The sequence below is a fragment of the Diplotaxodon limnothrissa genome, linkage group LG18, assembly GCF_057381915.1.
Source record: "Diplotaxodon limnothrissa isolate DT_005_m linkage group LG18, D_limnothrissa_male_GT1.1, whole genome shotgun sequence".
Lineage (NCBI taxonomy): Eukaryota > Metazoa > Chordata > Actinopteri > Cichliformes > Cichlidae > Diplotaxodon > Diplotaxodon limnothrissa.
This window is the reverse complement of record NC_140613.1, coordinates 23512202-23539968: the sequence shown is the minus strand read 5'-3', so window position 1 is coordinate 23539968 and position 27767 is coordinate 23512202. Positions and strand designations below refer to the sequence as shown.

Here is a 27767-nt window from a genome sequence, read left to right as displayed (position 1 = left end):
GAAATCCCTCCTCCTGCTGGCGCGCGGCGATGCGGCTGCGCGTTGCGGCAGAGACGTTGCTGTGGTTGAAAGTTTCTGTCTCCAGAATAACGCTTTACGTTTTGTCGAAGCTAGTTATCGGTCGATAATGTTGCACCTCGTGGGAGACAGGCTGTCTCGAAAATTTTACTGATGACATTGAAAAGGAGCAGCGTGACCATGGCCGTCGCAGTTGCTAGCACCGCCGAGCTGCCCTGCCCGGGGTCTGGGGTCAGTCTGTATCGAAGAAGCAGAAAGGAGTTTGTGCCTTTGGAGTCGACGTACTAGCCTAAATCGACAGGGGAGACTGTTTACCGCGATGCCCCCTCTTTAACGACAGTATACTAATTCTCATATCGGATCGGATTTAGCGGTCACCTCCAACATGTCTGATCAAAACTACTACTGGACCGTGCTGCCGAGCTACAAAACTAGTTTTGTGACCGGGGCCATGATGAAAAGATCGAAAAGGTAACAAAACCTAAAGCCTGTTTCTAACTAGAAAATTATCCTTGAAAATGGAGACGAATGTTAATTAGCCTCGACCAAACTGCTGCAAAACGTCTGGGGGGGGGGGGGGGTTGTATGTTTGTCATCGGCTGTGCCGTTCAGTCTCTGAGAAACAGCAATTTGTTGAACGTCGTAATTTCGAGCTATTTGATTCAAGGCGCTTAATGGCAACCTCCAGACTGTCTGCTAATATAGCCGCTTCACAGCTCAGACATCTGATCCCTCCGGAGGGTCTGTGATAGCCCCTCAGCATTGCACTGTATGTGTCGGTTACATCCGCCCTAGTTTTTGTTTCCGACAGAGAAACGTGGCCATTGTAGACTGTTGTGTGTATGTGTGCGGGCAGGCTGCATTGTCTGCTGCCAGCTGTCGCATAAAGCGACACCAGGGCCCACTGCTGATCGGTGCACTGATGCGGTTAGTGGGACAGTAGTGTTGTAAACGTGCTTTCATCAATCAGATAAATCCAGTCAGCTCTTAAGGTGTCTTAGCCCTTAATGCACTCAATATGTCTTTGGCAGTCAGTGAGTTCATAGTGATCTTAAATTGTCGCGTCTCTACCTCTCACCTCTTTGTCATAATCTGAACACATAATTGTTGGTTTGCTGGCACAATTTGCCTTTGTTACAGTGGTGTAAACCGCAAGAGCTGCAGTTTATATTGCAGGATTTAAAAATGTAAATGTACTGCTATTGAGTGAAGCTTCAGAAGAAGAAGCCATTAGCACGCTGAAACATAGGCTATCTGTGGAATGTCAAACTATCCACTCTTTCCATGTAGTTGGGGGGTCATGCATCAATCAGTGATGTGGCCGATCCACCACAGTGAGCTGATGAAATTGGCTTCAGTTAACAAATGCAGCAGACATAGTTAACACGCAGGACTGTTTCAGTGGCCTACATTCATCATGTTTCATGTCTTCCTGCAAGATCCATACAAACCATTATTGTTAGTCCCAAATATCAGTCGTCTTATGACTGCTAGCTGTTGATGAAGCGCTCACGTGGTGTGCCAGTGTGATACAGTGGTGCTCTCATGTCGAATTTCCCAGAGGAACCCACCCGAGGGATTAATAAAGTTCTATCTTATCTTATCTTATATCTTTCGGCACAGGTTCTGGAGTGTTTTTGCTGATGTTTATTTTTTTTAACAGGAGCAAAAAAGCGAACCTTCACAGTGTTTCTGTGGTTGGAGCCCAACTCTTGGCACACGTTGACCCTCTCATCCTTCTGTTTCTGTGGCACTTTGAGTCTTTATGGGTTGAGGGGCCATATAGTTTGTGAATCTGCCTTTGCACCGACCCAGAAATGTCAGGCTTTGTTGTCGTCTCAGCCCCTCAATTATTTTAGGTCACTGCCAGAAGGAAAGGGAGACAGGATCTACTTTACCGACATGAAACAGAAAGCATTGAGATCACAAACGGGGGGGAACAAAGAAAACTGAAAAGAAGCCAAAACTGTAATCTTAATGAAAACATGGAGTTAACACCTGCGTGCAGAAACCTGCAGGCACCAAATACAAACATACAGGAAATGGACAAGATAACACTGGTACTCTAAAGTAATGTTATACTTGGACTGGTAAGCCAAAAAGGCATTAGGTTGTTTGCTTTACTCCAAAAGCTGCATCAAAAGAGCATTTTAAACTCTACAAATATATGCAAATTAGAAGAAACACTGTTTGTAAATTGAAACCAAAAAACCGATCAGGACAAACAACACAGACCAGCTTCAAAAATACCAGCAGAAGTGAAACAACACTTCACAGCTCACAAAGACCGAAGTACAAACATGTGGACGGTGTGTCATGGCCTGCTCAATTATATCAGGGGTCACTTGGACCATTTTATTTATTTCCATCATGATAAAACAGCTTTCCAAAGTTCTTATTGTCTAATCAGGCTCTGCCAGTGGTACTGATAAGTAATATATTTCCCTTATCTCACATGACAATACTCTCAGACGTCATTGGATCGTACTACACTGCTCAATCCAGACTTCACATTATTTACTGATTAGAAGTGGCTAAAAGAAAAACAAAAAGTTTAATTCCTCTAAATATTAGAGCAGGTAATGTGTAGTTAGCGCTGATGCATAAGAAAGAAGTTGCACTCAAGTTGGTTTGTTTATATATTTACATGCCAACATGTTTGTAGTCATGCATGCTTTGTATGTATATACATAATTACAGTGGCATTACTATTGTCAGCACATCAAAAAAATATGAATTCAGAGGCTGATCGAGTTTGATTTTTTTTTTCCCCACAGATTGATAAACAAAGTGTGCTTGGATCATGTTTGTTACAACACTGCATAAAACAGATGATCACTCTCTTCTGTTTGCTGTTTTCCACTCACAGTTCCCGTAACAACAAGAGAAGGAGTTTGGCGGTCGGGACCCCATCGCCCACGCTGTCACGACCGCTTTCACCTCTCCCACTCGCCACAGGTACTTGTGTTTCGGTTTTACCCGTTTGTCTGCTCGCCTCAGTGCAGGGTTTATTGGATTGGCTCATCAGAATTCCTGCATTTAGCCACCGCTGATTGCGTGTGAAGCAGAGAAGTTACAGAGAGTGGAATGTTGAGGAGAGCACAGGATTGCCTGTCTCATGTAGGATCATCAGTCTCAAGTTTTTTTTGATGCTGTATGTCATGAAGCAATCGCTAGTTTACCTCTGGTGCTTTGTTTTATTTCCTTCTTTCTCATAATGTGCCCACAGTAGAGTGTAAAAGCCATACAATGCTTTTCCTTGTGATCATTTTTAATGTAGTCCCCTTCTAGGCTTCCTCATCATTTGATCTCTCCACTTAAAAAGTGTCATTCCGTGTATCCCCCTTTTTTGTGACTTGTCCTCAGGGACAGTGGAAGTCCTTTAATTACCTTTTTAGCAGTATGCAATATGGTGTGATTGTACCAAATACCCCCTGCTGTCTGTTGACACAATCCTTCTTTGATTAGGACAGGACAGGAAGGGCCCTAGATAACTTTGTATGTATGCATCACTGTCATTAAAATATTTGATTGTTTCAGTTTGAACTTGTAAAGGAAAACCATCTGCAAAGTTGACCGTTGCACACTGATAGTGTAAAACATTAGGAAGCCAGTCCAGTTATTCTGCATTTAGTAATATGCTTGGATTCCTTCAGCTTCCTCTCAATTTTCAAAAATTTTGTTTTGTTTTGTTTCCTCAGCTGGTAGCAGTCCTTCAGAAAGCCCCAGAAATGTCTCTGCTAGCTCTTCTGCCAATTTCCAGTTTGCCCGCAGGTAAGAATTAAATGAAATGCTTTTTAATATAGTCTTGGTTTAAACCAGGCACATTATTGCAGTAGTTTCTTTTCCGTAGTAATATCAAGTGGAAAATGACTAAAACAGACATATTGCAATGAAAAGTACTTTAATGGAGTGAAATGGCAGCAAATTAGATTTAAAAAAAAAAAAAAAAAGAGATATGTAGTCAGTGAAAGTTTATTTTTATTCTTGGCCCGCTTTGACTAAAAATTAAATCAGAAAAAATAACCAAGGGATCTTTGGTTCGGTGGAAACTGTGTGCACGCAAACTGAACATGCACTGGCTTGTTCCCTTTGCCCCTCAAATCGAGGCAGTGGAGAACCATGTCTGACCAGCTGAAAGCCCCCAGGGTCACTCACTTACTGGACGTGGGTCTTGGCATTTGTCAACCCAATTAAGGAGGCGAGTTGGTGCGCGCACTCATTACTCAGGGCTGCTGTGATAATGGAAGAAAACTGCAGAGCTTGCCTTCTCATCACGCGTGCCGTTTATAGACTCGCTGGGATTTAGAGGAACATTAGCTGCAACCAGCTTCCTCAGTCAGCAGCGGAAAATAGTGTGGTAGCCTGTCTCTAAGAAGACTTTAGTAAGGAGCAGCAACATGTATACTTGAATGTAGGATTTTCAAGAACACTGTAGTTTAAATGTATGTGATGACCGACTGTCCCAAATGTCATGAGTTAAGCTGCAGTGCAGTATGCCATATTGCACCATAGAGCTCAGGGATGCAGAGGGGAAGTCTTCTTAGAGGACTGCCTTGTGCAGCTCATCTAAATTTATTGACATTTTTAAGCTGCCAGAGTGTAGACAGATGCTGTGACTGCACTTTTGACAGCTCCACTGGGTTTATTTGTTATTCACAAAAGCTTCGTAGCTCTGCTTTTGGTGCAGTTATTTTTTTCATGTGAACGTGGAGTAGCCTTGAAGAGTAAGGACGACCAGTGCTCTGGTCCACTCTGATTTATTTATTTTGTTCCTTTCACAACTAAGCCATTGATTCCAGTATTGATTTGAAACCTTTGCCTTTATTAGTGGCTTCTTACAGCAACATGATACAACATGTTGTACATATCAGATAGGGATAGATAAGAAACCATACATGTAACACAGCTCACTAACCCTCAGATCCCTTCATTTTCACTGTCACCTCTAATTTAGCTACATGTCCCCAAGAGCTGGTTTCTCAGAGAAACTGCATTCGACCATCTTTTGTTGCCACAGATTGACTCCGTGAAGGAAACTGGGCCACTTCCTCAGAGTGTATTGGATGGAAAACTATTGGGACAGTGGAGATTTATTTATTTATTTATTTGGTAGAGAAAGGTTTAGGTTTTCTGCAGTGTTAATGAGTGCATTGTGTGTCTGTGTGCATAGTGAGAAACTGTCTGTAGGCCTCAATGCTGCAGTATGATAGCAGCTTGGCAGGTGTTCAGAAACAGCAAACAGCCACTGGCGGGGAGTTCTGTCAGACTAACAGGACTGTGACTTTGACAGGCAGACTTAATCTGTCACTGTCATTAAACAGTGTTTATTTTCTCTCTCACTTCATGCCTCCATTCGCCCCTTCTTTCTATCTGCATCTCTCGCCTCCATTCCCTTTTTTTGCATCTGCGTAGTCAACTGGCCCGGACTGAAAGGTAAGAAAATAACTAATTGCTGTTTCTTCTTCTTGCAAAGACTCAAACATCAAATGTTGTCTGTTGGCCTTTTTAGGCTTTGAAGATTGGAATGAGTCAACAGGATGTAAAGTTTTTCATATGAGCCTCCATTGAGCAGCTTGTTATTTATGTGTGCTTGTTTGTGTGTGTGTTTTTTAGCAGGGCAGACGGACGAAGGTGGTCGGTGGCATCTGTTCCCTCCTCTGGATACTGCACAAACGCACCAAGTTCATCAGTATCTGTAAGCGGAGAAGTATCTCTTACTGTCTGTCACCTCTTTCCATCATCACACATTCAACCTCTCTCTAAACCACTACCTTGGGGGCATTTAGTTCTCCACTTTACAGGACTGTGGTGTCTTGTAAACTTCCGATGCTGACTAACTGAGCTGTAAAGCCCATCAGCTTACAAAGTGTCATAAATCTGCCTATAAATGATTGTTGATTTTACAGTAGCTCAGGGATGTCAAACTCATTTTACATCGTGACCTACATACACATCTAAAGCTGGCCGGACCAGTGAAACTCCCCATTCTGCTAATATGGGGAGTTAAAGTTGGGAAGTTAACCTACATATTTAATCTCTGAATATAAAAAAGGGGGCAATTTCAACTGTATGTCTCATTTTCTACATGATAACAAAATGCTAGTACATGAAAGAAATGTGGTGGAATGACTCTTGGACCTAAATTGTAAGAAACAAATATTAATTTTACATATAGTCTAAAATTACAGCGAAAAAACTGTCCAGGTTATCCTGTGATTATAAAACAAAGATTTTATCAATTCACAAAAAATGTGGACCCATTGTTGAAAAAAAGAAAAAAGAAATCTCTGTAGTAAATAGTGGAAAAACAAACAAAACAGGAAAATATTTGACATGTAATTGTTTGTCTGTTACTTAATTACTTTGGTGTGGTTTGAATGGCCACAGGGTAGGTCTTTTGTTAGCTAAAGCTTTAAAACTTGTGCAAATAAAGTTTTAAAATTTATGCCATCCTTCACATTTTCCAAAGCCATCCTGTGGATTTGCTGATCCAATTCTACCCCCCCCCCCCCCCCCCCCCCCCCCCCCTTTGTAGAACACCACCAAAAATTGTAGATGTTATGAAAAAGAATGGTCAACACTGTAAACATAGACTCTGTGCACACAACCCTTTTAAAAGTTATAAAATGCACGATTGTCGACATGGCAGAAGTCTTCGAAAAATAACTTGCATTAATAAAAAAAAAAGTGTATGAATAATAAAATTTGTGTAACTGCCAAAATGTTTGGCTAGGTCTGTAAAGATTTGCTCATCGCTCTGTAGCTGACAGCTGGTCGCTGGACACTGCAGGCTTTGGTTATGAAGATAACGTCCTCTCCTTTTGCGTCAGTGTCCTCTCTCCCACTGAATGGCACTTCAATAGTTTGTTTCAGAGTTGAGTAGTTTAAGTCTGTGGGACAGTCTGCTAACTGTCCTACTTTTGTCTTCTCCCTTATTAGCAAGGCGTCGCCACACAGCAGGTATCTCGCATGTTTGATTGGAGTTTTTATCCTGAGGCAACCCCACAGGGAACTTTTCACAGATCTTTCACGTGAAAAGCAAAACAATCTGTTCCACTGAACCAATCTTACCACTGCTACCTGTAATTTTTACCTTTTTAAAAATTGGTATTTTGTGGTTACTGGTCACCAAATCAGTCGTAGTCTCGTGAACACCACATGAAAGCAGTAATTAGCCAAAAATATGAATTTTAATAGAATTGGCTTGTGTTATTTATTGGTTAGTTTTAGCCTATTGCACATACCGTACAAGGAAGGAATACTAGAACAAAGCTTCCACAGTGGTTGTGAAATATTTTAGAAGTAGCATCAGCATTACATAGCTCGTCAGAGTTACTTCAATGTATCTTGTTCATAGAAAAGGAATGTTTACTGTGTTTTAGCATTAAAAAAAAAATCTTACTGACTCACAGTTTAGAACTTGAACTTCACTTTAAACTTACCGGGTCACTCGCCATAAACAGTAGTAGAGAAAAGTTTTGTGGTTTTAGTCTTTGGTTGTTTTGGGTTTTTTGCCATTTCCTCTGTGACAGCTTGTCTTTCTCAGATTGAGTTGCAGTCGATATAAATCCAGACTAACTGCAACCTCCTTGGCAAGGAAGCAGACTGCCAACTTTTTACAACTAGCTTTTAAGTCTACGGGGGGTTTGGATGATTGTTTTCGTTACATCTACAGAGCATTCTTGTCACTTTAGCGTTATTATCGCTACAAATTTGTGACATTTTTGATTATAATTAGTTTTACTGATACAGTAAAGTGGTTGGAAAACTTCACACTGACAGCTTCGGGCACCGGTTGGTTTATAAAGCAGCTGTCTGGAGATGGATCCTGGTATCCTTTTTAATGACTCAGGCAGCCATAACAGGATACGTCCAAGGATGATGAATCCCTCCATCATCGACCATGTGTCATATTTTCCACCTTGGAGAGGATATTAGAATTAGTCCTCAGATGCCTTTTCCCCCAAGTTTTCCTATAATTATTGAAACAGTATTAAATGTGGTAAAAAGTAAATTTTGTTGTCATTGTTTTGTTTTGTTTTTTAAGTCAAAAGGCATAAAAGTTTTCTCATAATGGTATATTTCTCTACCTCCTATTCAACAACAACAACAAAAAAAACTTGGGGAAAGGGGAAACCAAAACACAGGAGGTTGTGTGAATTATTTACCATGTGTCCATCATTAAATGAATGACATCACACGAGACGAACTGAGTTGATCTGAGCGTGTCCTCTTTTGACTGAGGGGAAAGTACGGGAATAATAAAGCTTATCATTACAATAATACCGGTCCTGTTGAAATTTGCCGTTTCTTTTTCCTGGATGACATCACAAACGAGCAGGGGCTGTACCACATCATTTCCCTACTCAGCTTTCCCTTTCAGGAATACTGCAAGCACACTTTGTGCTGCCCAGCTATACCTGTCAGCTGTTTGCCGATGTCTTCTATGGTGATTATTAGGATTTTATCTCGAAAGCCATCGCTGAACCTGCAGTTGGCTCAAATGGAAAACAATACCCAGCTCCTGCGTCTCTGCTGAAATTCTGTATGGCCAACCACATGGCTTTGAGACGGTGAAGTCAGCCCTCCCTGTACAATGCCCCTTTCAGGCCTGCTGTCAGTGAGGTCTTTATGCAGCTCTTAGTCGATTCTGACAAGTCTCTAGTTTCCTGCTCAGCGTAGCCCCTTCACCCCCACCCCCACCTTCCTATCACTGCTCTGTCACGTCCTTGCTCTGTTGCTTTCTTTTCTTTCTTTTCTTTTTTTTCTCTCCTCCTTTTAGTGTCTCTCACTGTCTCGCTCTGCTTTTCTTTCTCGTTGGCTCTTCTGTTTTTCCTCTGGCCAATGAGCCACTCTTCTCTCTGCTCTTCCTGGGATACACAAGATCCTAGCCAAATGGGAGTTCTCATAAATTCCAGGCGGTGTGTCATACATCCTGACTTGGAAAGGAAAAAAAACAAAGCAAAACATTCACACATGCTGCCTGTCTCCATGTGTGCTGCGTGAAAAGGGCGAAATCCTACTGAAAAATGCTTTGGGGAATCTATAAAGTTCACTGAGTCTTTCTTTTCATGTAGGAAGGGATTCATGATGTTTTTTACATCACAAATCAACTCTCTGCATGTCCATATAAGGTGGTGCATCTACCGTATTTTCACGACCATAAGACGCACTGTGCTAAAAGGCGCAGTCTCAGTTATGTGTGCCATTACTGTATTTAACACACACATAAGGCGCACTGGATCATAGGGCGCATACAAGTACCGTATGCGTATTTAAAAATAAAGCGGGAGCAAACCTGAGTTCGGTACCTTACTCACATTTTTATTACCAATAATCGTCATCATCAACAACACACAAGCATACAAGTGTGCGTATTTAAAAATAAAGCAGGAGCAAAACAAAGTTTGGTACTCACATTTTTATCATCAATCAAACCCATCGAAGTCCTCATCCTCTGTGTCTGAATTGAACAGCTGCGCTAAATCTTCATCAAACATGCCAGGTTCACTTTCTTCACTGTCAGAGTCACTTTCCGTGCCGTGCGGCTCCTCGGAAATGATGCCGGCTTTCGCGAAAGCTCGAACAACAGTGCCAGCAGACATGTTAGCCCAAGCATCTACAATCCATTGGCAAATTGTGGCGTAACTCGCCCGGCGCTGGTTTCCACTCTTGGTTAAACTGTGGTCTCCATCGGTCATCCATCGCTGGATGTGTTTGTCGCCGATGTGTTTGCTGCAGTAGGAGCGGAAGATGGCCAGCTTTTCCTTATAATCCGCTGGAAGTTGCTGCGCTACCGTAGTCCTGGTCCGGATGGAAAAATGGCACCGTTTCATAAAAAGTGAAAGTGAAACTGCTTTTAGCCGAATGGTGACCGTCGAAACGCTTCTCCCGCTCGTTCTTTGCTCGATGATCGCCTTATGTCCGCGGAAACTCAGCTGCGTCTTCTTGACCTGCCGGAGCTTGTTTTCCAGCTTCCTCCACTTGCGAACCATCGATTCATTAATCTTAAATTCTCTCGCCGCTGCTCGATTTCCATGTTCCTCCGCGTAGCTGATGGCCTTCAGTTTAAACTGTGCTTCGTAAGCGTGTCTCTTTGCCATTTTCAGGGTTGTTAAAACAACGATGTCCTGCATAACGCACATACCTGTTCTTTTATACAGGTATGTGCAATAAAGTCAACGCACACACTTCACCCTTTAGCGTTCTCATGGTGTTCTCTACTACGTCCTCCTTACAACACACAGGGCGCACTGCGCTATAGGGCGCGCCGTACTTTTTGAAGAAAATCTAAGACTTTTAAGTGCGCCTTATGGTTGTGAAAATACGGTAATTAAGATCTGCAGTGTAACATGAAAGTCTTTAAGACTTTGGTATTAACAGGATAAAGAGTGAGTCGGAGAGAGCAGACGTGTGAGTCTTACCAGAGGAAGCCTTTTAACACAGGATGTTATATAATCAAAGCACAGCCCCGCCTACGTATGAATATTTAAATAAAAATGGATAAAAGTGGTAGTGGCAGTGGTTGATTGCTTGTTTTGTTTTTTATTTCGTTAATTTAAAAAAGAATCAATAAATGCAACTTAACCATTGACCCTACTTCCCTGGGTTTTTTTTTCTCTTCTCCACTTTTCCCTCCCAGTCCTCTTCTTCACAGGAGTTGTTGCACCAGTTGCCCTTTCAGCCCACGCAAGAGGATCTTCACTTCCTCTTCAAACATTTTCCGAGCCCAGAAAGTGTGGCAGATGAAGAAGGAGCCCACCCCATGCCCCCTGTCAGGGTCCGCTCACGCAGTCTCAGGTAACTTTCCTATACTATATGCTGATGCAGCATATAGACTGTCTCTGTTACACAAACATTTCTGTCATACTTCACTGGGCCGTTTGTTTTGAAAGGGTGGAACCGAAATCCCCCCAACTGGCTTCAGTCTCGTAGATTTAATTATGTGCTGCAGTAGCAGTTGTATACAGCAGCTCACCACACACACCACTTAAGCACAAAGATAAAACTGTTGTGTTATTAAAGGCTTATTATACTAACTGTACATTCTATATACCCTTATATATCAATTCATTAGATACACTTTAATAGTACTTCATTGGACCCTCTTTGCCTTCACAACTGCCTTAAAATTTTCATGGTTTAGTGTCAACAAGGTGCTGGAAACATTGCTCAGAGAATTCTGTCCATATTGACATGACAGCATCACTCCGTTTCTGCACAATTGTCTGCTGTGCGTCCATGATACAAAGCTCCATTGGGTTGAGATTAGGGATGGGTACCGATATCCGGTGCCATTATGGCGGTTCTGACATAAACGGTAGTAACCAGACCGAAAAGCAGCGCACATTTCGGTGCTTTATTTCTGTGCTTTTTTTTTTCTTTTTCTTTTTTCTTGAGATGTCATACACTTTGGATTCTAGCCAATCATTTTAGCTTTTCAAGAATAGTAGGCGGGCTCAGGTACGTACGCTCTTTTAGAGCAGAGCTACAGATTAAAAATGCCCAAGGCGAAGCGGTCAAAAGTCTGGCTGTACTTCACAGCAAAAGATGCAAACTCAGCAGCCTGCAACAAGTGCTTTAAGGTGACACTGTGCAAAGGAGGTGACACTTCGAATCTGATGAAACACCTAGCGACGCATAGCGTTTTTTAAAAGCCGAGAAATGCACCGTATTTGATAGCTTGCTGCAAGACTTCACAACAAGCACATCTGCTGCGGGTGTGGTAAATCTCCATTAGCGAGTTAGCGCGGATCGCCCCATGTGTGTTGCTTATCATTTTGCAGAAAAAAAGAGACTGCTAAAAATAAAAACATAAGTTTTTGGACAAAGTTTGTGTTCTCTATTCTTTAAGCACCGTTTAAGCACCAGCACCGTTTCAAAAGTACAGATTTGGCACCGGTATCAGATAAAACCTGAATGATACCCATCCCTAGTTGAGATTTGGTGATTATAGAGGCCATTTGAATACAGCGAGCTCTTTATCATGTTCGCACCAGAAATCAGAACTCATCAGACCAGGCATAATTTTTCATCGGCTGATGTTGAGCTTATTTGAATTGTAGCTTTAGTTTCCTGATCTTAGTTGAAAAGAGCGCCACTTGTTGTGGTCTTGTGCTGCTAAATTGTAGTTTCAAATCAAGGTTTCTCTTCACTGGTGTGATCATATGTGCCATATTTAAACTGAACTGTGCTCTAAATTTTCCCTTAAAAAAAAAAAAGTGTGTTTGTTTTTTTTTTTTTTTTTTAAATATGCACATTTTCTCACAACAGAAAGAGAAGATCTGCTAACGGGGTATAAAATGAAAACCTCAAACTTGTAACTAGCGTGGCTAACATGCTACCCGTTCCTGCTGCTTTACTACATACGGTACTCACCAAGTAATCAAAGCTTATAGTAAATTAAATAACTTTACCTGTTAAACAGTTAAACAGCAAATGTGGGATAGACTGTGCTAAGGTTTAAGCTCACGAAGCTTGCCACCTTAAGTAGTTGTAGTTGCTCTTTTTAGAACATTGTAAAGTTGTATGTGAATGAGCACTGCCCTGTTTGGTGAGGCTGCCACTCCAGCCCAGTCTAACAAAAGTAGGCTTAATGGTTTTTCAGGAGATATTTCGCACATGATTATAAAAAGATAAATTAAATACTGTCTGGAAAGAATATGTTGGGATAATTATTTAATGTGGCTCTGGAAAAACCCTCTGTGCCATTTGTGCGTGATCCCCTGGAATAGAATAAAACCTTTTCCTCATCACTTGGCATTGCTGGACTCATCCCTCTGAATAGCTGCAATGGCAGGCTGTTTTGAGGTTGCTGTAGAGTTTTTATGACAGGCTGGGGAGGATTTTGGCAGCCCGTTGATGTGGTTGCTTTTTTGGTGACGTGTCCATGCCTGTGCCACATGCAGTAATTCGCACTGCATGTGTACACTAATACTCTATAAGTACATCTGGGTAACTCTAGCAATTACACCGGGGAGAAATCTCCCCCTTGGGTTTTACCTGACCTTTGCATAGTTGTTAATGATGCATCTAAATCAACAGCAGCTGATTGACATGTGTCGCCGTTGTTCTAAATTTGCTCTACAAGTTGCGTAAAAGGATTTCTTGCAGCCTCAAAATAGTTCCGAGTGGTCTAAGCAGTTGCCATTACCCTGAAATAAATTCATACCGCGTGTGCAACTGTTGTGGTTACCCAGAACAAGTTAAGTTCATGTCGCATATTGACATTATTGTCATTTTTAGTATGCAACGTAGTGTAAGGGAGCACCCAGGACTGTTATTTTTAACATTTGTGCTGACAGTACATTGATTTGGAACTTGTAAGGAGGGTTTAAAAAGACCCCTGCGTGTAACCGAAACCCTCTGGGTGCAACACGTGTGGTCGTGGATGGTGAACATGAGAGCCTGATCTGAATTGTGTCAAACACGCTGTTTGTATGACCTAGAATGTTAGTCAACACTTTAATTGTTAATGTGGTCATAAAATGTTATAGCTTGTTGTGTGTATGGCTGTTCAGTAAAGATATAAATGTTGATTTCATCAGTTCAGTTTGCCACTTAGTTCAGTTGTTTTTCATTTTATTTTAGTTTGGTCTCCATTATTTGTTAATGGCATTTGTGCAAAAAAATATCGACATTTGTAATATTTTTATCTGGTTTTTGTTTTTTTCTCCTTTTGTCTTCTTTCTGTGAAGCCCTGGACGGACCTGTGGGGTGTTTGACAATGAGATTGTCATGATGAATCACGTCTATAAAGAACGTTTCCCTAAGGTAGCTCCCTTTCTGTGTGAAAGTCTCATAATCAAAGTTAAAATCTTCAACTGCTCACTAAATGGATTAGAAATGTATGCAGTACTGGTTTAAACGAAGGCTTTCATTTTTGTTTCCCAGGCGACGGCCCAGATGGAGGGTCGGCTGCTCGACATCATTGCAGAGTGTTCCCCGGACACCGCTCTGCCCCTGGCTGATGGTGTGCTTGGATTCATTCAGCACCAGCTGGTGGAGCTCGCCAGAGACTGTCTGGACAAGTCCCAGAATGGCCTGGTGACCTCCAGGTACTTCATGGAGCTGCAGGAGAAATTGGAGAAGCTGTTGCATGAGGTGGGTGTCTCTCATCTTTAGTAAATGATTTTTCATCTTTTTCATACAGAGAATTTTTTTTCTCTTCTTTTCTTTTTCAAACAGTCAGGGAGTGTTGGTTCTTTCTAAGATGTTTCTAGCTGGTGTTATTGTTGGTAGCTCAGGTTGCCCTCTGGGACATTGCATGCTGTACTATAGCAGCACTGAGGACACTGAACATTGAAATGAAAAGGCCCATTTCCTCTGTTAATATTCTGCTGATTCCACTCCATCCGTCAATAATGTTCTGTATTTTGTGTTATTACATAGGGGTGTGCAGTGGTCAAGTGTTCAGTTTTGTAATGATTGTGTATTCTACAGCAAAACAGTGGTTTAAATGATTATTTTGTCATATAATAATTTCTTTAATTAGTATATTCTTTGTGGCCACAGAAATTGTTTTGACCCTTCTCCACATGCTAAAATGCATATGTTGAGTTGCTTGCTAGTGTTGCTTTTTCATAAAGGTGTTTACAATTTTTTTTAGAGTGGATTTTTCTGTGTTTAGCAGGGCAAGAGTTTGTTTTAAACTGACTGCTGAATAATCGCTCCTCTGACTGTTTCACCACCTCTATCATACACTTTCTGAACCTGCTGTTTGATCAAAGCGCTGTTGGATTTAGATAAGCAAGAATGAGTGTTAAAAAGTCAAATGTTTTTCCATTATTTATAAGCCTGGCAGAGCATGCAGTGAGTATTGATTCAACATGTTGAAATACCAGCCCTTGAATCACCACCAGACAATGTAAGGGGATGAAATGGATGCTAAAAATATCACCCGACAAGTGCAGACAGCTTCTTTGGATGAGTTGTGGTGGCTCATGGCTTGTGTCAAATGGATTAGGTCACTATAATAATCACATCACTATTTGTTCTGTTCAGGCGTATGAGCGCTCAGAGAGCGAGGAGGTGACCATCATCACCAAACTGGTCAAGAAGATTCTCATCATCATCTCCAGGCCTGCCAGGCTGTTGGAGTGTCTGGTAAGACTCAATGACAGACGCAGTAATAATCACAGCTTTACGAGTGACGTAATAACACTATGTCCATCAGCTTAGATGCATGCGTGAAAGTTGACTCATACATGATGTTGACATCTTGTAGTAGCGATTAGTTTGTGCAGTAATAATAACCCAGCTTACTGTTTACTAAGCCAAGTTCACCTTGCTAGCCTGGGTCTGTTGTTAGTAAGGTGCCAGTGATGCTCCAGTTTTCCAGGCCAGAAAAAAAGCCCAGATTGGAGCAGAAACATTTTTCTGTCATTTTTCAGCATTTTTAATTGTATTACAATGTTTGATCCATCGTTTCCCGATGTAGTAGTTGAAGCTTTTCTACATATTATGTCAACAAAGTAATGTATATTTGAGTGAAACCTGAACTGTCTTTCCTTTATTTTTTTATATTTTGAATCCAGGAGTTTGATCCAGAGGAGTTTTACCAACGTTTGGAGGCTGCAGAGGGTCAAGCCAAAGTAGGACAAGGCATCAAAACTGATATTCCCAGATACATAATCAGCCAGCTGGGCCTTACCAGAGACCCCCTGGAAGGTGCAGATTTAAAAATATATATATATATTTCTATCTCATTATTGCTTACTTCAGATAAATTTGAAAACCCTAATGCAGTTAGCTTAAATAAATCATTGTGAACTAATCTCGTAAGATACAGTGACAGTTTTGTGATTTTTAACTTTGATTCGCACTGGCGTTTAATAAAGTTGGATCTGTTTTGTCTGCTGCCGTTACAGAGATGGTTCATTTGGAGCATACTAGCCCGATTCACAGATCAGCGAGCAGAGAGTCTGATGACACTGGAGAGGCAACATCTGCACAGGTATAAGCTTACATTAAACGGTTACCAAATGCATACAGTGAACCCTAAAGTGACCCAGGAAGAACAGATGGCGCTCATGTCTCACGTATTTTAAAAATATTCCACATCCTTTAGATTAGATTTATTTGCTTTAAGATTGTCTTACTAGTTTTTAAGTCACCGAGTGGCAACCTTTGTTGATACGGTGTTGATTTCTTAGGGTTTTTTTCCATATCTGTCACACATAAATGATCATCAAAGAAATTTTATTACTAAACACTTCTAAACCTACCTAACCCTCTGTGAAAAAGTAATTGCCTCCTTAAATAATAAATTAACTGATTAACCACATTTTTTTTGAAAAACTGAATTTCATTTCACAAGCTACATTCAGGCCTGGTTACGACCAGACCTGCTGAATCAAAAAGATCACTTAAATAGAAGCTGTCCATCAAAATGAGACGGGCACATCGTGTCACGATTTAAAGAAACAGTCGAGGGGAAAAAAAGTCACTGACATCTGCTAGTTTGGAAAGTTTGCCAAAGTGAACCACAGTGTGAGCCATTATCCACAATGGAGAAAACTTGGAACAATGGTGAACGTTCCCAGGAGTGACCTGCATTGAGGACTTATCACAAAAAAAACTAGAACATCATCTAAAAACATCCAATCCTCAGTTGCCTCAGTTAAGGTCAGAGGTTATCATTCAACAATAATGAAGAGATTCTACCAGAAAATCCTGAAGGAGGGTGTCTGGCCATTAGTTCATGGCGTAAACCAAAGATCACCTAGGTTATGTACCAGCACAATGATTCAAAACACACCAGCTAGTCCACCTCCGAATGGCTCAATAACAGCCTTTTTTTTTTTTTTTTTTTTTTTATAAATACAGTCCAGGCAAGTTTGGATAGTTTTTTTTTTCTTCTTAATGAATGAATGAATGAAATCATAATTAAGAAAATTTGGCTTGTCTTTGTTTAATATTAAAATTTGTTTGATCTGAAACATTGAAGTGTGACGCATATGTGAAAAACCTAAGAAGTTTGGAATAGGCAAATACCTTTCCACAGCACTGGATGTATTAGCAGGTTCCCAAAATCCCAGCCTTCAGCCTTTCACTGTGTGGATTTGGCATACTCTTTGCATCATTGTTGTTGTTGTTGTTTTTTTGTTTTTTAAATCATTTTTCTCTAGCAATTTGTGTTGCGTGCATAAAAGATGCTCCAGTTGATAAAGCAGAGCTGAATTGTGTCTGTGACAGGATTAACTGTGGTGGGTGACGAACTTGACGGCTGTGGCATATGCACCAAAGAAATATTAAATGCCATTTGGCAGAGCATGCAGATTATTCTTGATTCAATGCTATTTAAGTGATAAATGGAGCTCTCGTTAACATGAAAAAAATTCTCCAAAAGTAACACAGCAGCTGTAATTTTTTTCCTCTCCCCCTTTCTCTTTCTCTCTCGTTGGGATTTGCGTGATTCAGAGCCGTGCAGCCTGCACCCCTCCTCGTAGGAAACCACTGGAAAGCGACTTTGAGACTATAAAGCTCATTAGCAACGGCGCCTATGGGTGAGTAAGACAGACTTCTTTGTTTGCGTTTGACTGAGTCAGTCGCACCAAGAACCACAGAGATCTAAATAAAAGTGGAAACTAAAATGTGGATGTGTTTTTGTAGTATTTTTGTGTTCAGGCTGGAATTAGTCAGGGCAGTTTCATTTCCAGTCTGAACTGATATTTACCACTATGTGATTCCCACAATTGATTTTCTTTGTATTATCTCCCTGCTTTCTTTGTTGATGATTGCTGATTATTTATTCTGTCTCTCTTTGTGTTGTCACTGCCTCTCCCCTTCCTTTTGCCTCTGTTCTCTTACACAGGGCCGTATTTCTGGTGCGCCACAAAGACACTCGTCAGCGTTTTGCTATGAAGAAGATCTACAGGCAGAATCTGATCCTTAGAAATCAAATCCAACAGGTGTTCGTAGAGCGAGACATCCTCACCTTTGCTGAAAACCCATTTGTGGTTTCCATGTTCTGCTCTTTTGAGACACGGAGGCACCTGTGCATGGTTATGGAATATGTGGAAGGTACAGTTGGCTCAGACTGTAGACACATAGAGACACATGGACACCAAGCTCTTATATATCTACCATACAAGGTACACCTTTAAGTCTAAGTCACCTGACCTGAAAGCGTTTTTCATGGTGGCCTCATTTGTGTTTTTAAGGTGGAGATTGTGCCAATCTGTTGAAGAATATCGGTGGGCCTCTGCCTGTGGACATGGCCAGGATGTATTTTGCTGAGACTGTTTTGGCTTTAGAGTACCTTCACAACTACGGCATTGTACACAGAGACCTCAAACCTGACAAGTGAGTCAGGCAAACGGATGAACAAGGAGAATATTCTTATTCCTTCCCCCCTCCCCCATATTTCTTGTGAACGCCTTAAGGCAGCGCTAAATAACTTAAAAGCTTTCATCATTTTTAAACTTGCAGTGATCTGTAGGGAGATGGAATCTTTCTGAAGATAGAGCAGAATATTTTCAAACTTTGAGTCTTTGATATTTTTTTTTCTCTAAAGATGAAATTCCAGTGCTTTGAGGGCAAGCATTTGATGTAACATGAAACATTTCTGTGCTTACTTCCTTTGTAGTTTGCTGATCACCTCCATGGGACATATTAAACTGACAGACTTTGGACTTTCAAAGATTGGCCTAATGAACATGACAACCAACTTGTATGAAGGACACATTGAAAAGGATACCAGAGAATTCATTGACAAGCAGGTTTGTCTCTTCTCGCTTGTCTTTTTTTTTTCATCTCCTCTGATTTTGAGCTTCTCTAAAATCCGCCTTTTCTCTTTAACTCTGTTTTTTTTTTTTTTAAACCTGTCTACAGGTGTGTGGTACTCCAGAATATATCGCTCCAGAGGTGATCCTGAGGCAGGGCTATGGGAAGCCTGTGGACTGGTGGGCCATGGGGATCATCCTTTATGAGTTCCTAGTGGGCTGTGTGCCTTTCTTTGGAGACACACCAGAGCAGCTCTTTGGTCAAGTGGTTAATGGTAGGAAATCTTTCAATTGAACTCATAGTTAGTTATTTTTATACACGTAAATCCAATCCATTTGTCATCCTCTCGCTCAAAATTCTGCAATAGATCTCTGTATTTTGGCACATCAGTCCCCTGGGCTTTGTAGATACCTTTAGTTCCCTTCGTTGCATTCTCTCCTGTGTTCAGATGATATTATCTGGCCGGATGGAGAGGATGCCCTGCCAGCTGATGCTCAGGACCTTATCACCAGACTTTTGAGGCAGAACCCTCTGGAGCGCCTGGGAACAGGTTGGTGACAGCATGATTGCTGATGGATGAAAAACCTTCTCTGGGCCTCGGGACAGTGTGACTCTGAGGTGGCCAGAAAAAGGCAAAAACATGCTTTTTGTGACAGATGTGTCACTGGGTGTCTTACCAGGAGGTCATAGTCTGCACAAGGCCTCATGTGGAGGAATTTAATTTTAAGAGTTTAAATAAAGTTGGCACAGGAATAAGGAAGGATTTGAGGTCTTCTGTGTGTTTATTTGGCAGATTATTCATTAATAGAATTTTACATTAACCAGGCTTGATAAAATTGTTTCCCATAGACCTCCCATAGAGACAGAGAGGTCGACTAGTTCACAGTAATCAATAAGCTCTCTAGAGCTTTCTGACTTGAATGTTTTAGACTTCAAATTTCCACTGTTTTGACTTCTTTACACTTTGTTTGTGTTTAGGTCACTGTATGGGTTAGGACCTCTTTACTTTTCAGGCCTTTTAATTATGCACACTTTCAAAAGATCATTAAGGTCAGCTGACCAGATGCTTTTGGTTGTACCGGGAAGCTGGTTAAACCACAGATCAGGCCTTTGCTGTAACTGCAGGTAAACTTTGAAGCAGTCCGTTACACTTAAGTTATTTGAAAACTCATTTTTACTCTTGACATTTAAACCTGACTGAGACTTGAAATTTAATGTCTTATTGCATCCTATGTTGCACAGCACTAAATGCTTGTTTTTAAATTTTCTTATTAATTAACTTGAATTTATAGAAAATAGCAGCAAATTAGTTTTACAATAAGCATAAAGCCAGAGACCAGGAGAATGGAATGAAATTCAGTTAAGTTTTATTTATATAGCACCAAATCATGGCAACAGATGCCTCAAGGCGCCTCAGTGCAACAAAGAGTCTGGCTGGGGATCAGACAAGCTCAGACTCAAGTCTGGGGACCTCGATGCCGATATTTGAGTTTAATAACTTCTTTCTCCAGGTGGGGCCACTGAGGTAAAGATGCACAATTTCTTCCTTGGCCTGGACTGGAATGGTCTCCTGAGGCAGAAAGCTGAATTCATCCCACAGTTAGAGAGCGAGGAGGACACCAGCTACTTTGACAGTATGTGGATTTACTGACTGTGGGCCTTTTATGAAGTAGATGCACTGCATTGTTAAAAACCTGTGAGGAGAAATTCATTTGGAAATGAGCTCTCAGAAAATGGATGATTTTATGAGCTAAATTTGTAGCAATGCAGCATGGTGGTAGTTTTAATTTGGATAGGAAACTGTTCCCAGTTTGTGATCATTTATTGCATGCCACCATGTTTCCCTCCAGCCCGATCAGAGCGATACTGTCATCTGGGCTCAGATGACGATGAAACAAATGATGATGAATCATCTCTGGAGCTACGACAGTTCTCCTCTGTAGCCCACCGCTTCAGCAAGGTACTCGTTACTACCCATGAGTTATAATCAATATTAATACCTGGCTCATGGAACAAAGCAAGACTTTTTGTTTTGGTGTTGTAATTTGGTTAATGAAATACCTCTGGTTATTTGTAGGATATAAAAAAAAAAAACCCTTCTTCTTTAATCCATGCCACCTTTTTCCTCTTAAACTCCAGGTGTACAGCAGCACAGAGCACCTGTCCACCTCCACTCCATCCAACCTGAGCCTGTCGTCATCAGACCGAAGCCACAGCGAGGAGAAGGAGGACCGATGGGAGGGCAGGGGAGTCCTTTCCCCTGGTGACGGACACAAACATTTGGCGAGTGCAGACAAGAGGGCAGATGGACACAGGGGGAGGTGAGAGCATGGAACAAGGGAGAGTGATGTCCTTATTATGAGAACAAAACTATCACAGCCCTCTCTGTATTCACAAAATATAATAGTCTCTCGTATTGGGTTGAAGCGTTTCCTATTTCAAAAGGGCAAATTTTATAGAGGTCTTTTCACGTCGTTTTGTATTAAACCAATGAGCCATTCTAAAGTTCCCCCAGTTGGATGTTTTCTTGCATGCATGTCAGATGGAGGCCTTTACATTGCCCACGGGTGTAAACACAAGTGATATATCCATTCAGCGTTTACTGAAGCCTCCCTGTGTGGTGCTGAATGGAGTGAACCATTAAACCATAAAAGAGAAACAGGATATCTAAGAAGAAAATTGATTAAAAACCACAAAATACCAAATAAGCTCATTTTGCTGCAGTTTTCGAATAAAATATTTAGGGCTGCAGCTATTGATTATTTCATTAATTTAGTAAAAGCCTTGACATAAGAACACCCCAAGCCCCCCTTTAGACTTCCCAGTGTTTACTGCTTCCATATAAAAAGGACGGCTGGAGTCAGCCTTCAGCTCATCTTCCTATTTTAATGTAGCTTTACTTCTGTAGCTTTAGAGCTGATTTTTTTGCTGTGTAAAGTAAATGGTGGTGGATGAAGAGGCCTTTCTTAATGTCTGAGTTTGTTGATCAGGTGCTTCAATGAAGGACTCTCACTAGCTGTTTCCCAGTAATGGTTTTAATGGTGATTACAGGAACAGAGCTGCTGTTTTGGACACTAGAAACACTTTTGTCTTTCACTAAACCTGAGCTCAACATCTCAGTATCAACTTGTTAACAATAGTGATGATGACACAGTTTGTTGTTGTGTTATCAATGTTAAACACTTTTGTTAAATGTTAAATCGTTTACCACAGAGCCGTGTGCATCGAAGCAAAGAATGTGCGTCAAGCATTTTTTTTTTTTAAATTTAAAATAATTGAATCATTCACATTACTCAGTGACTCGTTGCAGCCCTATAAGTAATGCACTTTTTAAAAAACGTAGTGGCAGTTCTTCTTGTTTTTATTGTTGAAAGACATTTATTGTGTAGTTAGGAAGGAAACTGTTGTTTACTGCCCAATTTCTAAAAGAGAAACTTAGCTAAAATCTGCATTTTTATTGGACCTGCATTTTACCTTTATCTTTCTCAGTCTCCGTCCACGTGCGTCATCCAGCTCCTCACAGTCGGAACGCAGCACCAGCCCACTGGTAATGAACAACACCCAGAGCTTTGACATCATGCCTCGAGTTGCCATCCCTGCTGATGAGGAGGGTAAGAGTATAATAAATGCAGAAACTACCTTATCTACTTTTTTTTTTTTGCTGCTGTGAAACACTAGTACTCACACATTGTACCCACTATTGTAGATGGGATGGTTTCCAACCTGCGCCGCATCCGTCTCCGGAGCAACAGCACAGGTACGAGGCCATCCTTCAGGAGGGGGGCATCTCGACGCATCGCACATCAGTTAGAGACCCCAGAGAAACCCAGGTCCCCCTCTGGAAAAGTCCCCAAGTCTGCATCAGTCTCTGGCCTTTCACTCATCATTACCCCAGGTATCTTTGCAGGATGAATGCATTATAGAAAGTGTTTGGAATTAAAAGAAAATGGTGACAAGAAACGAGTGTTCATGTATTCACAGTGCCCTCTACAGCCTAATATTGTGTAATTATTGTAAATATTGTAAAACACATTATTTATATTGAAGTCAAGATTAGAACAGTGTTTGTTTGGTTTTAATTACTGGATGCAGCATTTTAAAAACAGTAGTGCTTACACTTTATAAAGACTCAGCTGTGTTTCTTCCTGCTTCTCTTCTGCTCCTAACTAGATGACTCAGGAGGTCCTCCTACGAGCCCCAAATCTTCTTTGTCCTTATCATCCAACCCCTCGTCCAGAGACTCGTCTCCCAGCCGCGATCTGTCCGTCAATGTCAGCTGCCTCAGGCCTCCGGTGGTTATCCACAGCTCTGGGAAAAGGTTTGGGTTTGCGCTGCGAGCCATCAGAGTCTACATGGGAGACAGTGACGTCTACACCGTTCATCACATGGTCTGGGTATGCGATCTTATCTGGTACTGACTAGATTTATACTATATTGGGAATCAAAAGCATAGATGTTTAAATAACTTTATGGCCTCTTTTTCTGCGCTGGCCCTAAAAATGAGTGAAATCAGCATCACCAAGCTCAGCAACATGCAAACACTGAGAGACTGTTTGCTAGTTTTTAGGTATGCGTAGGTATAATTTAAAACCAAATGACTCAAAATAGTTTCCAGCACATGGCAAAGAAATTGTGCCATCTGCTGGTTTCCTGTTGGAACATGTCAAACTTTTTCTTTTACTGAACTGAGGTTTTAAACAAAGCTTATGCAATTTGGTATGATTCGGTTTACATTCTCGTGATTTGACAACAGCTGCTTCACTCAACCAGAAAGCCAATAGTCAGACTCATAGAACCCCAAAAATTGACCCTCCTCACTCTTTTAAAAAAAAAAGCCTTTATAAAAGCTTCTTCATAGCCTTTCACTTTATAGGAGAACTCTGTGGTCATAATATGATGGACATGGTCAACAACAATACTCAGACAGGCTGCTGCATGTAAACGATGCTTAGTCAGTACTAAGAGGCCCAAGCAGCCAAAAAAATATTCCCCACACCATTACACCACACTGAACCGTTATTATAAGGCATGATGGATCGATGCTTTGTCAACCATCTGAACGTTGCAGCAGAAATTGAGACTCATCTCCCAACATTTTTCCAATCTTCTGTTGGCCAGTTTTGGTAAACCTGTGTGAATTGTAGCCTCAGTTTTCTGTTCAGGAACAGGAGTGGCACCCACTATGGTCTGCTTCAAGGTTCAGAGATGCTCTAATTAGATTCATATGAGTCTGTATATACCTTAACATTCACAAACGCTTGACTCTCATCTGGTCCTGAGGTGGGGTTGAAAATTTTAATTGTGCACTCACTGTCAGAGCCCTGAAGCTGTAGGACAAGCTGACTGATGAAATCAAGTCAGCAGACTCAGCGACCTCTCTTAAATTTCTTCAAGAAGCATACCTTTATTTATGAAACCTTTATGCTGCCGTGATACTTTGTTGCTATACATGGCATTTTTTTCACACAACAAGTTTAAACTAAGTAAACCAAAAACACTAGTTTTACTAATTGCATAGGTGAAACGCAGCAACAGCCATTTAGATGGTTGCTTTACCAGTAATTGTGAGGTTGTGTCTGTTTGGATCTAGTGCGTTGAGGAGGGCAGTCCTGCACACGAGGCAGGATTGAGGGCAGGTGACCTCATCACTCACGTCAACGGAGAGTCAGTCCAGGGTCTCGTACACACTGAGGTGGTGGAGCTTTTGCTTAAGGTATGTGGATAACGTGTTTTGTTTCGAGGGTTTTTGTTGCTTTTTTAAAATGATCATTATAATGTATGGAAGATTAAAACTGTCAAATTAAAGAAAGAATTTAAATAGAAATTTCAATTTTTTATTTTATTTTATTTTTTTGCGACAGAGTGGCAACAAGGTGACCCTCCAAACCACTGCTCTGGAGAACACTTCTATCAAGGTTGGACCTGCTAGAAAATCGAGCTACAAGGCCAAGATGGCCCGGCGGAGCAAAAAGAGCAAGAGGAAGGACGGACAAGACAGGTACACGGGCGAGAATGAAATCATATTGAAGAATTGGACGTTTTACTCCTCCTTGAAGCCTCATGTTAGATCTCAGATAAATAGCAGAGTTCCTATTTGCTGATTTTGCAATTATAAAGTCGGCAAATGGAAAAAAAGGATTTTTTTTTTTTCATTCTGCAAGTCTGATTCGTGCATTAAAAACCTTAAAGCCTCCGAAAAGCTTTTTGTAAGAGAGACGGAGTGATGCTCCTAGAGAAGCTTTGATTAGCATTACAGTAACACGAGTTGGCTCCTTGTCTCAGATGTAAATTATGTAAATTTGCTTTTTTACAATTTTTTTTTTTTATTAATTTACTTTTGTAGCAGACGACGCAGCATCTTGAAGAAGCTGTCTAAGCATACACCGCCTCCACCCATGCAGAGCAGTCGTAGCTTCTCTTCGGGGTTCCACCAATCATCTAGTGACAGCCTCTCTGGCTCACCAACACAAAGCCTCTCTCCTGGGCCTTCAACACCTTGTCGCTCCCCAGCCCCTGACCACTCTGGAGGTGAGAGAAGAGGACAATCGTTCTTGTAGTGATGTAGTTGTCTCTTTCTGGAGGAAGTGTATCCACTAAATCTAAACTCTTTTTTTTTTTTTTGTTAGATTCAAGTTCTTCTCCTTGCTCCAGCTCTCCAAACTCGCCCGTACCGCAGGCTCGTCCCAGTTCTCTTCACGTCTTGGGTCGCTACACGAAAGCTGGTCGTTGCAAGTCCACCAGCAGCATCCCTCCTTCGCCTCTGGCCTGTATCCCACCACCCCAATCTCTTTCTCCTCAATGCTCGCCATCTAGCCTCCCAAGTCACCCCAAGTCCCTGCACAGTTTTCACGGCAAGACTTTGTCACCTCCTACAATCGCTCGTCATTCTGTGCGTCCTCGCAGCGCAGAACCGCCGCGCTCACCGCTGCTCAAGAGAGTTCAGTCAGCAGAGAAACTGACTGGTGACAAGATGACTGGGGGTTACCACGGAGATAGGAAGGCTTACAGCACCCGACGTCACACTATGGAGGTGCCCTTGTCTGAGGGAGAGGGGCTGGAGGACCTAGAGGGAGACAAAGCTACAGGGTTTGTTTGCGTAGGCGAGCACGGCCGCCAGGGCCTACACATTGGAGGGCAGAGAGGCCACCAGGACACAGCCAGCGGAGGCAGCGATCACCACCGCTCTGCTGCCTTGCCACAACAGCGCAGCACCAACAACCACTCAAAAGAGATGGTGGTGATGAGGAAGCTGGCTCTATCAGAGCGCAGAGACTCCTTCAAGAAACAGGAGGCGGTCCAGGAAGTGAACTTTGACGACTTGGAGGAGGCGGCTCTAAGCCCCACGCTTCCTGTCACACAGTCAAAGGCGTTCAAGGCATCCTGGATCAACTCGTCACAGTCGGAACCCAGCAGCAAGCTGGGATCACAGGGTACCACACCGCAGAAAACCAAGTCAAAAGACAAAGAAGGGCGTTAGTTGTTCAGTTCTATTTTGCAGGGATCACAGGTCAGAGAAGATGAGGCTTTGACCTGCTATCGTACTTGCATTTAAAGGCCTTGCATGTGTCCAGAAAACTGTGACCAAGTCCCACATCATCACAGAAACAAAGAGTCTGCATTTCTCAGTACCACACGCATCCTCCAACACTGTTAACAGATTAATGACTGCCAAACGAAGTTTACTTCAGAGTTGCTCGATTTCTCTCTCGGTTCTCAAATCACTGTGGCGCCTCTAACGGATGTAATTATAAATATTTGTTGTTTTAAACGAAGAAACTTATTTATGACTTTTTAATGATTATTTGTTTTTGTTTTGTTGTTTTTTTAATTTGTTTGTTTGTTTGTTTTTTAAGTTGCTATAAATGCCTCGGACGCTTCAGCTGTTCTAATTTTAGGAAGTGCACAGGAGAAAAGCCAGGCAACAACTTCTCAGTGTAGTCTTAGTAGGTGTGGAGGGAAAACAAAGATAATATTAGTCAATATTGCAATATTCATATGATTCTTTTTTTTTTTATACTGTTGTGTGTGTGTGTGTGCGTGCGTGTGTAACGGGATGTTGTTTCATATACAGACTGTAGTGCTCATCCTGCACTGTATATGCTAAAAAGTTCCATAACACGTTTTTTGCTGCCTCTCTGAAGAAATCTATCATGCGGATTGTGATCGTGACGATTCGGAGTCATTGTTTCTCGACGCAGGGCATGTACAAATCGGGACAAAAGGAAAAATAACAACATTGCAACAGTTGTCAGCTAAGCTGTGGCGCCAAAGCATGGTTTAGCTTAATAATAGGTACTGTAGTTGTACATAAGAAGCCTCATGTATGCTTGGGTCTACCGCCACTGGCTGTCCTGGTTTTTTTTTTTTGGGTTTTTTTTTTGGGGTTTTTGTATCCGTGCTGCCACCAGTCTGTAAGTTGTTTAAATTATAACCTGATCAACACGCAGGTGTGTAGATAAAGCTTAGTGGCTACCTTCCCGGCTGCTGCATCCGACCTCCGATACCTTTGTGAACCTAACCTCCGTCCAGCTCCTTACAAGCGTAGTCTAGCAGAAGTGTTTGCACAAGTCATAGCTGCCGTGTAACAGTGAGAGTACATTTATATTTCAGGGTGATCTCTTTCTCTGTGGGATTCAGAAATTGTACAGTGGATGCAACAAACAAATCTGGCTCACTTGGCTGTTTTTTTTGTTTTGTTTTTTTATGTGTTTTATGGATGAATGTTTACATTTCAATGCAAATATGTGGGTGGACTTCAGTGGAATCTGTTAAATTATTGTATGGGGAAAAAAGAGAGGGAAGGCGCAGGAGAGGCAGACCTGAGGCCCTGGGTGGATGAAGGAATGATTCAGTGGTAATCTCCTTTTTGTATATTTTGATATGGAAACAGTCTTGTTGCAGTACTAATTACCTATGCTGTTGTATATCATATAAACAATGGTGGACCTTATAACAGCTATCAGTGAAATGTAAGGGTGGATGGACTCGTGTAAGATGTGAGTTAAGTGGCATGGCTTTAA

The 27767-nt window shown here is 41.6% G+C and overlaps 1 protein-coding gene across 5 annotated transcripts; it reads left to right on the top strand.

Annotated features, from left to right (window-relative positions):
- Positions 1-36: 36 nt before the first annotated feature.
- mast3a (microtubule associated serine/threonine kinase 3a) lies at positions 37-27116 on the top strand. 5 transcript variants are annotated; one of them, XM_085379069.1, is made up of 27 exons: positions 37-489; positions 2888-2976; positions 3720-3792; positions 5434-5454; positions 5638-5716; positions 10664-10821; positions 13719-13794; positions 13915-14124; positions 15025-15126; positions 15558-15690; positions 15891-15976; positions 17443-17528; positions 17837-18045; positions 18186-18327; positions 18611-18743; positions 18856-19021; positions 19196-19297; positions 20259-20381; positions 20598-20707; positions 20887-21068; positions 22237-22358; positions 22454-22642; positions 22918-23141; positions 24338-24460; positions 24609-24745; positions 25094-25275; positions 25374-27116. In XM_085379069.1, the coding sequence occupies exons 1-27, from the start codon at positions 404-406 to the stop codon at positions 26222-26224; spliced, it is 4194 nt and encodes a 1397-aa protein (XP_085235195.1). In that variant the 5' UTR covers positions 37-403; the 3' UTR covers positions 26225-27116. The 5 variants fall into 5 exon arrangements, with proteins under 5 accessions (XP_085235195.1, XP_085235192.1, XP_085235193.1 ...); XM_085379066.1 differs by having other exon boundaries at positions 25091-25275; XM_085379067.1 differs by having other exon boundaries at positions 5635-5716.
- Positions 27117-27767: the final 651 nt, after the last annotated feature.

What these genes read in the sequence shown, in the direction of transcription:
- mast3a (XM_085379065.1), top strand. Translation starts at nt 404, where the DNA reads ATGTCTGATCAAAACTACTACTGGACCGTGCTGCCGAGCTACAAAACT. An exon ending in TACCAGAGACCCCCTGGAAG is followed by an intron (nt 15,691 to 15,890) that starts GTGCAGATTTAA and finishes CTGCCGTTACAG; the next exon opens with AGATGGTTCATTTGGAGCAT. An exon ending in AGCCCCTGACCACTCTGGAG is followed by an intron (nt 25,276 to 25,373) that starts GTGAGAGAAGAG and finishes TTTTTTTGTTAG; the next exon opens with ATTCAAGTTCTTCTCCTTGC.